General features: G+C 40.2%; 1 protein-coding gene across 1 annotated transcript in view; it reads left to right on the plus strand.

Moving 5' to 3' along the window:
* LOC124794887 (multicystatin) overlaps window positions 1-17200 on the plus strand; it is a 189125-nt gene that overhangs the window by 6948 nt on the left and 164977 nt on the right. The window contains exons 2-3 of the mRNA XM_047258583.1: window positions 1995-2138; window positions 12612-12716. Coding sequence (XP_047114539.1) covers window positions 1995-2138; window positions 12612-12716 — 249 coding nt within the window. The remainder of the gene's footprint in view (window positions 1-1994; window positions 2139-12611; window positions 12717-17200) is intronic.

A 17200-nucleotide genomic window follows, 5' to 3' on the forward strand; every position in this document is an offset into this window, starting at 1 on the left:
TTTTCATGTATCTATTAACATTTAATTTAGATTGTAAATCTCATGACTATTTATAAATGTTTTTAAATATAATCTTACATGTTCTACAGCCTAGCAAAGCACGAGGATAAAGGATCTACTGGTCTCAAAAATAAATAAAATAAAAATCACTGTTCATGCTGTAAAACTGTCACATCAGTCATGACAGTTTACTTTATTATTTCTTTACTACTAAATCTATTCACATAATATTTTGCAGATATTATCCACATATGCCACTAACTGTACCTGCAAAATTATGTAATAGTACGTCACATACTTAATGTCATATGGAGTCATAAATGTCGAGATGCATGACAAACTAGCTTTTGCTTAAAACACAGTGCAGATTACCCAGACTATACTCAGCTTGTGTTTGATCATTGGAGCACTTAGACTTTCTATCAACTTTACACATAATATCAAAACTTTTCTAAACTTTCTCTTACTTACACACTTAGTCATACAATTAATACTCTAAGTAGTAAAGTGATCAGAAGTGTGAATCTGCTTTATGCATGGGATTCAATTTTTTAAGGAATTGGGAGTTTACTGGTAGTTAATAAAAAGCAAAGAGCTTACAGGCTGTCTAAAAACATTTGCAACAAGTATTTCAACTCTAGAAATAACAAAACTAAAACACTATACTACAGTTGTAAGGTCAGGACCTTTATACGCATTTGAAGGCATAAATCAGAACTGCAAGATGGGTGGACTAAAGGTGCTATAAAGACAAATTGTTTTTAATAAACAGAATAGTTGGAAAATGAGAAACAATGAAACAATCTGCAGATGTATGAATAAACCAACAGAAATATGTGTAAACTATCTGAGTTGAAGACAAACCTTTTTTGAACTTTTCCACCAAACCTGTTAGGTCAGGTTAAGAAAATAAATATTTCTGAATTTCTGAAAAAAGAAGTCGACTACCATGGATCACAAAACTGTGGGCAAAGAAACTGAGAAACAAATCATATAATCAGAACAAACAGACAGCAACTCATTTAGAACTAAGTCTATAATTTAGGTCTTGAGGGTAGGAAAAATATCATGAATGAGAGAGACACAGAGGGCAAAGTATTGACAAAAAAAGAAACTATGAGGTAAATAGAGGAACTGAAGTTGTGTGTTCCCAGCTAGCTAATATAATTATGAGAAAAATCTCAAGGGACCTGGTTGAAGATTTTACTCTGCCCGTTGTGTTTTGTTAAACACTTAAATAACTTGAAATGAGATATTAAAGTTTTTTGTGATTCATGACCATGTCATGTTTGTAATACATGGGCATTCTCAATATTAGTTGAGTCATTACAAGTCGTGCATATTACTCGGCTGAGATTCCCCCTTCACTGACACAAGCTACAACCCTCTGCTGCTACAGGACTCTGAATTGTCACGTTGTTGACTGTAATGTAACTGTATTAGTGCATGAAAAAAAGTGTGCTGTAATCGAGAAAACTGAAAGCGTGAATTCGAAGAGTTCATCCACACATGGAGCACCCCTCCTTCAGCATGACCATGCTAGGTTACATACAAGTGCTGTGACATCTGCAACAATCAGATGCCTTCAGTTCACTGTCATCGATCATACAGATCGACTTGGTCCCACCCTATTTTCATCTGTTTTCAAAACTTAAAGAACACCTCTGAGGACTTCACTTTGGTAGTGGTGAAGTGATGGAAGCAGAGGTGAAGTTGTGGCTCCAGCAACAAAGTAAAACATTCTACAGTGACTGTATCAACAACCTGGTCTCTCACTGGGAGGTATATGTTTGTCACCAGTGCTACTATGTTAAGAAATAACAATGTAGACATGAAGAATAAAGATGTAGAATTAGAATATTAATGAAGTTTTTTATTTTTTAAACCTTTCCGAGTTTCCACAAAAAATTCAGAGGCATTACTTTTCAGCATGGCATCATATATATCCTGTCCCAGGTTTGACACCTTTATTGAAATCTTATTTTATTTTGCAGACACTTGATGGAGGTCTCTCAGATGCTGATGTCAATGATCCACACATCAAGGATGTAGCAGCCTTTGCATTGAGTGAAATTGATAGGAGACAGAATTCAGCTTTCAAGCAAGCGTTAGTTCAGATTGTCAGTGCTAAAACTCAGGTAAAAAAAAAAAGTAAACTCCAGAATGTGATACTAACATTTGGAACTGCTGCAGTTAATGTGCTGCAATTTTTCTGTCCTTTTTCTTTCTATTAATTATGAAGAACACATTATTAATTACAAGAACATATCTACATAAACTCATAACATGAAATACTCAAGTGTGTTACTGAATAGTTGTCATTATGATCAACAAAAGTAAGAGCTTTCTAACTCTTTAGAGCTAATTGCATAAAAACTATTACTGCAGAAATTCTGTTGAAGTTCCTTTACTTGATACCCTTGAGTCTGATTATGAAAATTTTGCTGCTACTGTATTAATGAGCTGCTGGAAATTATACTTCTTGCACATGTATGTCAGTGATATTCACTGAAGTGATGAGGTTCATTTGGAGGAGTTCTTTAGTGGTACCATTAGGCTACCTCTTTTTTTTAGAACTGGGCATCCTGCGAGAATCTTTCCACTCCCTTAAATTTCTGAGAGACTGTGTATGTCTTCGATTATAGGTGCATAGATGAATTTATATTGTTAAAAAGCCCCATTTTTTATCTTGCTCAAAATATTACAACAGAATTGGTTTTTATATAACATCAGGGTTATTAGTACTCTTTTCCAAAGCATGTGTTTTCCTTCGGTTTTGATAGGCTTCTGAAGCTTTCCACTTTCCATTGTTGTCATTCGTATTTTAATATGCACATCAAAAAATAGTTTTGCATCACCTCGGTACCAAGAGTTCCGGAACCTATACAGAAAATTGGAATAGGGATCAACATAAACGTCATTTCCGTCCTTTTTATTGCTCATGAAAACCACACATTGCATGTTGTACCACCATACAACGAGACCTTCAGAGATGGTGGTCCAGATTGCTGTACACACTGGTACCTCTCATACCCAGTAGCACGTCCTCTTTCACTGATGCATGCTTCTATTCATTACTATCCACAAGCTAATCAAGGCAGTGTAGGTCCAGATTGTCCCATTCCTCAACGGCGATTTGGTGTAGATCCCTCAGAGTGGTTGGTGAGTCACATTGTCCATAAACAACCCCTTCCAGTCTAACCTAGGAATGTTTGATAGAGTAAAAGTCTGGAGAACATGCTGGCCAATCTAGCTGAGCGATGTCGTTATCTTGAAGGAAGATTCGCAAGATGTACATGAACTAATGCCTTGCCAATATGCTGCCAAAATTGTTGCACTATTGGTTGTAGGGTGTCATTCATGTATCGTAAAGTTGTTATGGTGCCTTCCATGACCAACAGTGGCATACATTGGCCTCACATAATGCCACCCCCAAACAGCAGGGAACCTCCACCTTGCTGCATTCGCTGGACAGTGTGTCTAAGGTGTTCAGCCTGACTGGGTTGCATCCAAACAAGTCTCTGACGATTGTCTGGTTGAAGGCATATGCGACACTCATTGGTGAAGAGAACGGGATGCCAATCCTGAGCGGTCCATTCGGCATGTTGTTGGGCCCATGTGTACCATGCTGTATGGTATCGTGGTTGCAAAGACGGACCTTGCCATGGACGGCGGGAATGAAGTTGCACATCATGCAACCTATTGCACACAGTTTGAGTCATAACAAAACACCCTGAGGCTGCATGAAAAGAATTATTCAACATGGTGGTGTTGCTGTCAGGGTTCCTCCGAGGCATAATCCAAATGTAAGGGTCATCCACTGCAGCAGTAGCCCTTGAGCAGCCTGAGCGAGGCATGTCATCGACAGTTCCTGTCTGTCTGTATCTCCTCCATGTCCGAACAATATTGCTTTGATTCACTCAGAGACGCCTGGACACTTCCCTTGTTGAGAGCCTTTCCTGGCACAAAGTAACCGTCTAGGCATAGTTGAACTACAGACAACTCGAACCATGTACCTCCTTCCTGGTGGAATGACTGGAACTGATTGGCTGTTGGACCCCCTCCGTCTAATAGGCGCTGCTCGTGCATGGTTGTTTACATCTTCGGGCAGGTTGAGGGACATCTCTGAACAGTCAAAGGGACTGTGTATGTGATACAATATCCACAGTCAATGTCTATCTTAAGGAGTTCTGGGAACTGGGGTGATGCAAAACTTTTTTTAATGTGTGTATTTTAAATTCACTTAAACAAAAGCATGTATGTTTGTATGATATTTTGTTGAAAAGTGCCATAGTAGGACTATGGTAGTGTAAAATAAAAGTTAATTATTTTAAAAAGTAAAATTAATATTAAATTAATAATTCTATTTATTAAAAACATGTAGTATCACTTTGGTTTCAAGCTGACAGATGCATCCTCAGATGTCTGTTCATGTTTAAAATTAGAGTTATCTTGTGCTGTGCATGTGATGTTGGCTTCTGTCACAAAAAAGGATCAACTAAATGCAAGGTCTGGACACACCCAGCCGAGCAAACTTTAACGTAAAAATTTTCCCATGTATCTCCATCCCCCATACCCACGTGTTAAAGTTGACCCCCCCCCCCATCCCTCCCGAATTCCATCCCCAAGGGCATGTGCAGAGAGGAGACAATCGTTGTTGAAGAGAAAGACAACAGACTGTAAGTGAGAAAGAAAGAGACAATGGCAATGGGAGAGAAAAGAATGGGGTTGATGCGTTATGGGTCACCAGTTCAAACCATACCACAACAGTTATTTGTTATTTAGTATTTATCTTTACTAGAAGATTCTTGTTTGTGTGTGTTCTAGGATAGTTGATGGTTGTATAAATAGCTGCACTCTCCATCCAGGACATCAGTTCTTTTTCAGCTGGCAGGAATAAATGTGCTTTCACTTCTAAGTTTTGTACTTCTTTGATGACCCTGCCTTTGGATTTGGACTTGATCGTGGTTATAATGTGGCATTGTTTGGTGGAGATGCTGAGTACTTCAGAACATCAACATCACCATGGTTGCAATTAGGCAGTGTAAAAACTGTCACCTGCATGGACAGAAACTGGAATACAATCTGTACATGGTTCCTAAGATCCATATATTTTGGAGACACTCATACACCAGATCATACGAGAAGATATACAGCACTGTAAGTCAGCTGCACATCAGGCGTCCATCAGTATTTTTGGGAGATGCTACTCAGGACATGATGAAATTGCTAAGAGTTTGACTGTTAACCAGTTAGAACAGGTGGGTTTCCAAGATGTGTTTGGCAAATGTGCACTTTTACTTGGACAGAGCAACCCAGCAATGTTTCAAGGACAATGAAGTGAAGCTCAATATTGGGACAAATTCCACCCAGAACTGAGGAAAATATGGGGCAACAATGAACAGTAAGTCTGCATAGTGGATGAACAATTGAAGAACAATGCCAACTCTTATGGGAAACGAGACAGTCATATATGCGGAAAGTTTTGGCCCCATGCCACGTCTTGAATCAAAATATGAGAGAAGATGAAAAAAATCATACATTGATGAGAGGGGCCAAAGAAGACATGCACCAAGGCCTTCTGGTAAAAGGTATCATGATCACAGAGGAATTCATGAAGTGCCAGTGAATCGAGGAAATGTCACAGAAAAAGCGTTGAATGAAAGATGTACGACAAATTGCTGAATGTGATCTCTATGGCAATTATGGAAGACCACCATGAGTTCACCTCTCTCGTACACCAGATATGAAGAGAATAGATACAGCAGTGCATGGCAGCCACAAACATTGGACCATGTACACAAGAGATAGCAGTAATGAATGTTGACACAATAAGTCAGGAGGTAATGGAGAATGTGAAAGAAGAGTTGTATCAATTATTAGCACCCATCTCCTCCACTAGTCAAATGTGCAAGAGGAATGGACTTGACCAACTAAGACTTATGCAGCTTTTGACCAATACAGGTGTAACGAATTCCTCCACCAAGTACAATACTCCACAGAACAACGGACATTTGGAGGACAGAGAACAACACATTGGTGTGGTTTCACCATGGATGCCCTGGACGTGCTGGATGCTGATGCAGAAAAAGGAAGTAAATTTTCAACAACTACCACCAGATGTCGGCCATCACAAAAGGTGTACTCACACCAGTTAACTGCAGATGATTATAGTTGTGATGTGGGACAAAGCCCAATGCTGTACCCTGAATGAGGTTACTCCCCAACACACCACAGCCATTCCTGTCACCTGACAATTGTACCAGCTGCTCACCTAGCTGTTGAATTCTGGAAAGCCAAGTGAGGTGGCCATCTATGGAGGTGGGCCCACCACAGATGCAAATCCTCCAGTGATGACAATCACGATGCATAATATGTCTGGAACTCTCATTGATTTCATCATCGGCTACTAGCCAATGCAGGAGCTTCCTTTTCTGTAATATATAGTGCTTATCATCAGCAGCAAAAGAATACTTTGTTTTGTGATATGTCTCAAATGGATAATATGCCCAGCTGACAGGAACATGTATTACAAGAATAACTATCGATGACAGAACACAGTCCTTTGAATTTGTCACTTTAACAGAATGTAGTCGTATGGTTATTCTTGGATGGAACTTCTTGCAGGCACCACAAGCAGTCATAGACTGAAATATCAAAGCTTCAGATTAACGAAGTTATTCCAACAAGCACACATAACAAAGGTTACTCTGAATGGTTGCTTGTCATTGAAGACATTGCCTATCACACCATCATCAATGAGATGAGTCCCAGTTGTCAGTCAAGATGTTTAGTTAAACTGTCAAGCTTTTGTGGATTACAGAAAGCTCCTCAGGCTCTCTAAGAAAATCTAAGTGCCAGCCACAGTTGTAAGTATTGTGGGTGGTTAAGGAGAACTTTGGATCACAATCATGAGTTGTCACAACTCCTCCCTAAAGGTATGTGCTTAAGGAGAGCCAAACCAGTCCAGAAAGGGCATCATTGATGAAAAATCCTTCTATTGAACTGCCATTAGAATCTGCCCTGATCAAGAAATGATGTCAGCAAGTGATAGCCATTCTGTGCCAATTTTTCGGTGCTTTCAGATTCAGAGTGGAGATGGGACAACCAATCAGCCCATGGTAAAACACTGCATAAACACTAGGGTCATAAATCACATAGCGAGCTGTTATATAGAGTGTCGACGGGTGAACGACGGATACTCTGGGAGGAAGTGGAGAAGATGCTGCAAAATGACATCACTGAACTTTCAGAGCGTTCTTGGTCATCTCCAGTGGTTCTGTTGAAAAAGTATGGCACATGATGTTCATTTGGTGACTACCGACGACCGAACAAAATCATGAAAAAAGATGTCTTTCCATTGCCATGCTTTGATGACATCCTAGACTGATTGAAGGGAGCAAACTACATATTTCTCAACTATGAACATGGTGACATGCTAGTGGTAGCTCTAGATTGATTAGCTCAAATGACCTTGTTGTCAACAGGATGTAAAACTAAGATTGATAAGCTGACTGGGAAGAAACTTCCTTCAGAACTCTCGACAACATCTGATTTACAGTTATGCTGTTTGGACTGTGTAATGCAATGGTGTATGATGCACATCGTGCTTCAACATATTAACTGGACAATGTATCTTTGCTATATGGATAATACTGTCATTTGTTGAAGACATTTGAAGAATATCTTAGCCACCTGACGACCACAATGAGTGTGTTCAGTGTGCAGGCTTCCGCCTCAATCTTTGGCAACCAAGAAATTAAAATCTTGGGGTGTATAGCGAATGACGATGGAGTCTGTCCCTATCCAGGGAAAATAAGAACAGTCACAGATTTTCTGACTTTCGGGCACATTCGTGATGTGAGAATTTTTCTTGGAATGTGCGCATGCTACTGGCAATTACTAAGGGACTTTTGCACTGAGGCACATCCATTGCAAGAACTACTGCAGCAAGCCGACAAATTTTCATGGCATGAGGAAGAAGAAAGCTCTCTACTCGCCCTTAAGAATGCGGTAGCAACTTCTTCAGTCCTAGCATTGTATGCGAGAGCCGGCCGGGGTGGCCGAGCAGTTCTAGGTGCTACAGTCTGGAATCGTGCGATCGCTACGGTCGCAGGTTCGAATCCTGCCTCGGGCGTGGATGTGTGTGATGTCCTTAGGTTAGTTAGGTTTAAGTAGTTCTGAGTTCTAGGGAACTGATGACCTCAGAAGTTAAGTCCCATAGTGCTCATAGCCACTTGAACCTTTTTTTTTATGTGAGAATGTCAAGAAAGAACTTTACAATGACTTTGTCAGTTGTGGAATAGTGCAAATTCAGGAAGGCTGCTAAAAGGTGACAGCTTATGCTTCCTGAGTGCTCTACAAGTTAGAGGTGAACTTCTCTACAGCTGAGAGAGAGTGCCTTGCAACTGTTTGGGGCTACAACAAGTTCCAGATGTATTTGTTCAGCCCACCATTCACCACTGTGATGGACCACCATTCTCTGTGCTGGCTGATAAGCCTGAATGATCTATCGGTTTGATAATAGAGCTGGACACTGGAGCTTTGGGAGTTGATGTCAGAGTGGTGTACAAAAGTGGATGCAAACACAAGGTCGCCGACTGCCTTTTAGGTAATTCTTTAATGAAACACAGCAGTGTGGATGAAATTTGTCATTGCTGCATTGAATGCCATTACGTTGAACAGAGGGAAGATCCAGCACTCCTGAAAACTGTAGAAGTCTTGAAGGAGCAGGAAATGACAAAAGGGAATTCTAAGTAATAAATGGGGCACTGTATAAGAGGAACTATGACCCAGTTGGATGGAAATGTTGCTAGTCATTCCAGATCATCTTTGGCCAGCTGTCCTCAAGTATTTCCATGACACTCCAATATCAGGTGACCTGGGATTCATGAAGACTCTAGACAGAAACAGGAATCGCTGGTGAGGACTCAACAGGTCAGTTATGCTGTGAACGACTGTAAGGGGTGTCAATGATAGAATAATGTGCTGCATTACCTATGGGGCATCTAGTACCAATCCCACCTGTAGCAGCAAATCGGAACAGACCTCTCATGGAAGTTCCTGAAGTCAACAAACAGGGATTGCACAAACAGGAACTGCACCAGCTACATCACCTGCTATGCCAACTTCTGAAGTTCTGCACATTATGAAGTTTCTAATAGAAGACATAATTTGGTAGCACAAAGCACCCTGTGTGATGATCTCTCATGGTGCAAAAGTTTTGCAGTTGAGACTAGCATCAAAGGTGATATCAGATTGTTAAATCATCCACAGAATGACAACTGCCTACAGTCCACAGATGAGTAGTTCCACGGAACACTTTAATAAAATGTTGGCAGATATGCTCTCAGTATACATTAATGTAGAACAGAGATAACAGAGATACAATACTGCCCATCATGACATTCACATACAACACAGCAAACTAAAACACTGCAAGCATCACACCACACTTTCTGCTCCACTGTTGCGAGGCCAAATCAACAATAGGTAACCTGTTACAGTTTCAGATGATACTCCTGATGATTACATGAAACACCTCATCACCAGCATCGAAAAAGCAAGGCAGCTGGCTTGCACACAGACACTGGACGAATGGCTCTGAGCACTATGGGACTTAATATCTGAGGTCATTAGTCCCCTAGAACTTAGAACTACTTAAACCTAACTAACCTAAGGACATCACACACATCCATGCCCGAGGCAGGATTCGAACCTGCGACAGTAGCGGTCGCGCGGTTCCAGACTGTAGCGCCTAGAACCGCTCGGCCACTCCAGCCGGCTAGACACTGGACATCCAGGAGAAAGACCAAGATTGCTACATAACAAGCTGTTGTGTCCACATGAAAAAATGAAGCCTCATGTTAATGTTATTGACAAAGTAACAATAAAGTCGAACAATGGGGCGGGCCAAAGGAGCCACTGGGAAGCAAAGCGACGAGCCAAATGCTAGTCCTCTGGTAAGGTGCAATTAAGATAAGATATAAGCACACACAGTGTGTCCACAGGGCATTACTGGTCAGTGGTCCATTCATAGGCATGGAGTCAAAGTGCATTCAGCTTATAATGATAATACAATGATAAGAGCAACAATTCTTGTTAGACAGAGAGCACTGTGGGATGAGAGGGAGGCAGAGAGAGGGCCTTTGGTGGGGACAATGCTAAGTCATGAGAGTCAGCATCTGACCATATGAAGAGAGGCACCTTTTCCCCTCCACCCAGCCTCTGAAGAACTGGTGAAGAAATTAAAAATGTAGAGCCATAAGGTGGTGAGAGCTGTTTTACATTACATGATGGCAATAGCCGGCAGGATTGAAGGAGAAATGTGAACAAAAGTTGGTGTTAAACTCTCCGATAAGAGAAGTTGGACAGTTATAGACAGCAGTTAAGTGAGCAGAGGCGCTGTGGGTGGGTTTGCCATCAGGAAGCTGCAGGAATAGTTAGTCAGAGGGTGCTGCAGGGAGGCAGTGATCTGATGGGACCATAGAGAGCTGTTAGTGAGCTGTGGGACCCTGTGTGTTGGTTGTGTGGGTCTTGTTTGTATGGGCAGGTTCACTTGTAGGAGGCAGAACAGAAAGAATCTGTTACTGTCTGTATTTGAGACTTCATCACTTCATGGAGACACCTCCATCAATGCAGATAGGTTGAGCTTGTAGTATTTTAGTAATAAACTTACAAGTATTAAGTGCCTCTAACAAGTTTAATTTCGAACCACCTTACAGTCCTTTACCTTCACCCCAGGGATTTTAATATTGTGTCTAACTAAAAAGCCTGCCTCTCACAATGGTCAACTGGCTAAATCCCTCTTAACAAACTGTGTCAGTCTACCCCAGTCAAAACCTGCACTCAGTATTCAGCAAAGCCCGAGCCAGTCACATAGAGCCTAGGAGACTTGGTCTGGATTTTTGTGCTTGTGTGGGCAGTGGGACTATGAAAAAAGTTACTAAAGCACTACTTGGGACCTTTTCATATACTTCATTACTTCTCAGATGTCATATAAGAAGTCAAGGATTATCACCCTTCATCCTTGTCCTCCCTATGAAGCCTACCTACAGTCCAGAGGCACAGACTGACAATGGAAAGTTCAAGGAAATGAAGTCAACACTTCACAATTGTGAAGCTTTGGTGGAGCGGTACCTTCGACGCACATCATAATGAAGAGGATGTAACAACTTGACCAGAATGTGAAGATCCACCAGCACCACCATAAAGAGGACCATTGACAAGCCTAAGAGACTAGTGTGCTGTAGTCAGCTCGAATGAGAACATACGAAACAATGAGTCGCTGGTTCTCTAGGTCAGTGAGTAACACAGTGAACTGTGGGGCATGCAGCGTCGCATAGTGGTTAGCGTCACTTGCTGGTGTGACATGGGTTGCCAGTTGAAACTTGATCACCAGCAATTATTTATTACTAGCCTTTTCCACCTGGCTTTACCTGCATGTGTGTTCAGACATGTATATTGAACACATGTCCCTCTTCCCATTTCTGTGTACACCCCATTCTCCCAACTCTATGTGCTTACCTCGTCCTCCTTACTCTCTCTGTCCATTTCCTCCGTCCCATCTTTGACCATATCTTCCTCTCCCCTTCCTTTGACTATATCCTCCTCTCCCCTTCCTTTGACTATAGCCTCCTCCTCAATTCCTTTCCATCTCTGTCTCCTCCTCTTCCTTTTCTACTTGTCCACTACCCCTCTAGACCTTCCACCTCACCTCCCACATTCCCGCTCATCCTCTCACTCTGTCCATCCTCTCTGCTATCCATCTCAAACTGTCCCCAGCCATGTTCATTGTCATGTTAACCCCTTCCATACAGTTCAGTGAAGCAGGCTGATTTGCTCCCTCAACATGTGGGATAGGATACACATCAGAGGCCTGAAAATCATTTATTTGCCCCTAATGTACAGGCTGACATGCGAAGCAGGTTGGTAATGGAAGCTGATGTTACTCCAGTACTGCATACCTTTCACACAGAACAATCTATGTACCGGGGCCTGTAACACTGTTTCTTGCTCCTGAAGAGTATGCTGACCTGCAAAGCAGGTTGATTTGGCAGGCACATACTGTTCCCACACGTGCCTGTCGTGCAGGGATGCTACATGCCAAGGGCTGGAAAAAAAAGTGTTTTTGCCTGTATCTCCACTCCTATTGGAGCTAGGAGATTATTAACCCTACAGTGCTGATACTCATGAGACCTGAGGCCAGCTGTTTCTGTGCCACATTTGAGGGTTTGGGAGAAGATGTCTCTCTCTCTCTCTCTCTCTCTCTCTCTCTCTCACACACACACACACACACACACACACACACACACACACACACACAGATTTAGTATTTGTCATTTTTCAAAGGTTCTTGAAATATCTTAAGTTTGTAGTTTCTGTACATTCAGGAATATTTGCTGTTTGTGTAACGATCAGCATTCAGCAATGTTTGATGTTTGTATAAATAGCTGCACTATCTGTCCAGGAGGTCAGTTCTGTTCTGGCAATATGTTGGTGTCAGAAATAAATGTACTTTCTCTTTTAAGTGTTGTACTTCACTGATGAACCTGCCTTCAGATTTGGACTCGATTGTGGTTTTGATTTATAAAAAGGCACATTTGTTTTAGGTTGTTGGAGGTACTCTTTATCACCTCCGGCTAGAAGTTGGTGCTAGCAACTGCCGTAAGGGAAAAGATGATGCCAATTCTGAATGCACTTTAAAGGCAGGATCGGTAAGAGTTCTATCATCGACACTTCAAATAAAAACAGTTCATATTTCATGTATACGGATTTCCCTTTGTAATTCCTGTGCTCATTGACACCTATATTTGAAAGTGTACCTTATTAATCTTTTTTTTCCACTGTGAATAGTTATTATGACATTTAAGTTTCATATATGTATAGAGTATTACTATTTGAGCCTTGCCTCTTGTATCCTGTATTCTCCCATTTGGAATGTTCCCTGTATTCCAGTGTATTCAAATCTAATATCAAACCTTGCTTTGCTCTGCATCTTGTTACCATCATTTTACTGTGGGTTCATATATACGGCTGTAATGGGGTTGGCTGTAACCTGACTTTTGTGTTTACTTTTCTCCTCTCCTTCCCTAATTTGCTATCCCACTCATCTCCACCTTACTGAGCAAAATGACAGTAGGGATGATTGTCTTGATGTCTTCTAAGACAGAGACATTCCTGTAGGACATCAAACCAGGATTGCAATGAGATTGAAAATTTCATGATAAACAGGACACAGCACATTATCCTGAATTGAGGGTAATCTGCAGAAACTAAAGGTGGTTTGGTTTGTCCTGAAGCACTGTAATCAGACCATTGATGTTCAAGTTATACACAATGCTTTGATGGATAGTATTAGTTGCAATCTTGGGCTTTTCACAAATGATGCAGTTATATATGAGCAAATGCAATCCAGTGAGATTGTGGTTGTATTTGTTTAGATCTAGACAAAATATCAGTCTGCTGCAAAGACTGACAAGTAGTTCTTAATGCTGGGATGTGTTAAATTTTTCACTTTCTGACAAATAAGTGTGATATCCTTTGACTACAGCATTAATTAATTACGATGAGTCATGTCATACAAATACTTAGGAGTAACGATGCACAGAGACATGTAGTGGAACGACCATATAACCTCAGTAACAGGTGAAACAAATGGCAGGCTACAGATAGGGTATCAGGTTTAGTTTGTCTACAAAAGACTGCATGCAAAACATATCTGTGGCCCATGATTGCAGACTGCTCAAGACTATGGGACTTATATCATTGCAGAAACATTGAGTGTATACAAAGAAGGATGGTGCAAAAAGCCATAGTCTTGTTGTACTGATGAAAGAGTATAACAGAGATATTGTCAAATCTTAGGTGGCAGAAACTGAAAGCAAGGTGTACTTGGAATAAACAACTTATGAACACAAAAAAACAACATTCCTAAATTTCTGTTCAAAAGATGAGGAATGCAACGCTAGTGTGACAGTGAACTCCAACAAAATTTTGTCTCCTCTGGGAAAAAAGATTGTAGGCGTATGGCTTCAAAATAACTTCAAATGGCATACACATATAAACAAAATAAATTGAACACAAAATAAAATATGTTACAATTTACAGTTACTCTCTGTTAAAGCAAGTTTTAGCTCTGTCTGAATTGCCTACTTTGCACAATTCTTTAGCATCATACTATACAGAAGTATATTGTGGGGTAATACACCACCCAGTTCACCCATTTTCCAAACACAGAAAAGTTCTGTAAGAGCAATGCAACATACTCGACAAACAGTCTTGCAAACCCAAACCCCTCTTCCAAAAGTCATCAGTCCTCCCACTTCTCTGTATGTACATACTAGGAATCTGTTGTGTTGGAAGAACTTAAAAGATATGCACATTTTAAAATCCATGAGCATGATAAAAGACAAAAGGAAAAGCTTAATGTACAGTCAGTAATGACATCAGTGGTATACAAATTTACAATAGTCTTGCACATAAGGGAAAAATCATATCATTCACACTCTTTTGTAAAATCTTAAGGGCATTCTTATTAGATGATTGCTTCTATTCACTAGTAGAATTTTTATAACATTTGAGATACAAGAGACTTGCAACAAGACAGTGCAGTTGCTGCAAATAGTGCAAGCTCTTTTGTGGATAAAGCTAAAATTTATGTATCTACTACAATAGTACTGTATTTTTACTGTGTTGTGTTACTGTTTTGCTTTGTGTTTGTTGTGTGTCCCACAATCTCGAAAGATTTTTTTGGACGAATGAATGAATAAATAAAAAACACCCTCTGCCTCTATGTAATAACAGAAAGCATGTTTTAACCAATGTTGTCAAAAATGACCATTCATATCAACAGTTTGTTCACTGTTGTGTGTTTTGAGCAGAAATCGGGTTGTGAATATGCTTAGATGCTGCACATTGTTAGGAATCTGTGCAATGCTCAGTCTGCTACTGAGCGGAAGGTCCTGACTATTGGCATTCCCACTGTCACCAGACAATCTGCTTGCCCAACAACTAACTGTACTGTGGTCAACAGCATCATCCCTATACACCTTTTTTGAGCTCTTATAAATGATTGTCACTGTCTTGTTCTCGGGTCACAGGAACTCTATAACAGAGTGTTACTTCAGACGAATATAAAGTGCAGCAGCCATCTTGACAGAATGCTACAACAGCACGACTTGTGGAAACAGATTGAGTTAAATTTGAATACAAGTGAGAAGAATATTTCTGTGACCTCCATGAATACCAAAGATCTACAACAAGCGTTGAGTTTTTGAAAAATGTTGTGCATTTTGTGTTGTATTATGAATGTACTTGGAGGTTCTCCCTTATGATAGGATTTATGAATGATGTGTGAAAGAATGAATGCGGGTGGATGTACTAGACAGGATACACTGTTTGGGTGTATATGCCTGGTCTTGCGTGGGTGTGTTCCACATGGGTATGGCCCATGTAACAAGGGTTTTTGGGAGTAGGTGTGGCATAAGTATAGCCCAGATAATTTGTAGATTACCAGTTCAGGAGAGAAGGAAAGGATGATCCTAATTGCAGGACATGAGGAATGATAGTTGAAAACCTGGTAGGGACGTGTCCCAGTTGTTTCATTCACTTACGGTATTGGTTAAAAATGAGGGTGCTCCTTTGCCACTTATTTGTGGTGGTGGTTGGAAAATTAGGTGTATCTGTGGATTCAGGTTGGACTGAAATAGCAAACAATTTTATTCACAGTAGGATCACATTAGGTACACATAGAATGCTGGATTAGCTCATTATACCCGTCATCTGGTGAGTCACAATGTGGCACAATGGGTGTATGTGTGTAAACCACCATGTCAGAAGATGGCAATAATCGATGACAACCTTTAATGTGTGTGTTATTGTATCTGATCATCGCCGAATAAAATTGTTTTGTAGCCACATTTATCAGATTGCTGTTACGTGTACCAGACATCATCAGTACATATTGAGAGGAAGGTTTCCGTTCCGGTCATTCCTCTGATAATGCCCCAGATCTAAAATCAAAGATGCCCATAGGAGCAAATATAGGTATTGATAAAATTCTGCTTTTGTTGAATTAAACTTCATCAGATTTCCAGTTTCCCTAAAGTTAAATTTACAATAACAGGATTCTATTATCACACTGTTCCAGGTGTCCTCACTGAATGTACAGAAATTTTAAATGCAGCTACACAAGGAGTAAGTGATAGTGGATTCTGAAGTGAGGCTATTCATTTCGTAATGTAACGTCTTAAATTTGGAAACTCAACTCAAAATACTCAGCTTTCATTGTTGATGTTTGTAGATGAGGTGAATCTCTTCGCTGTGGTCTGCTCCACCTGAAAATTAGATTCTAGACTTCCCAAATGGGCAGGAAATTTATTTCATAGTTAATCTTCTTTTATAAAATGATGTAACTGAAACATATAAGTCTGTTTTAAAACATTATTATTGCATCACAAGATACAAAACTGACTCTGACAAAATCTTAAACAACACTGACTGAATTTGGGTGTTGGTGCCGAGATTAAGTGAACAGTAATGACAAATAGGTTTTACTGCAAGAATTTTCTAAATGAGTGTTTTGCTGTTTGTTCACATTCATTGAGTACATCTTTGAATAAAAATTATGTTTCATAACAGTTTCATTATAATTCATCAGAACTGTGCTCAAAGTATCATAATCTCATGAATTTAGTGACATTATAACACGTCTTCATTAAGATTTGGTACATTGCAAAGTGGTGACGAATGGTTCAGCTGGTCAGGAGGCATTGCAGTTTTCATTAAGAGTCATCCTATTCTGTGTCACTTTGCACCCCCGCCCCTTCCTCCCCCCAAAGTATCGCACATAGAAGCATGGGTGAGACTTTGTCATGGCATGCATGCATCAGAACAGATTTACATGCAGAAACTAAAAATAAACTTCAAGCCCTACAAAAAATTCACTACCATTGTAAAATTTGAAATAATAACTAAATGTTGTGGTACATAGAATATGGTAATAAATTAATAGCTAGTGATGAAGTATACTTCCTTAATTAACGTAGGAGAATGTTCTAATTTCTTTCTCCTAATTCATGTATATGTCAAATTTTACTTTTAGTTAATGTTTGCCATAATCAGTAATAGTAACCCTCCATTTCTCATATTACGTCGTTGTACATTCCAACTCCTCTCCATCAGTGTGGGTTTCTACTTC

Source organism: Schistocerca piceifrons, chromosome 4 (genome assembly GCF_021461385.2).
Source record: "Schistocerca piceifrons isolate TAMUIC-IGC-003096 chromosome 4, iqSchPice1.1, whole genome shotgun sequence".
NCBI classification, from domain to species: domain Eukaryota; kingdom Metazoa; phylum Arthropoda; class Insecta; order Orthoptera; family Acrididae; genus Schistocerca; species Schistocerca piceifrons.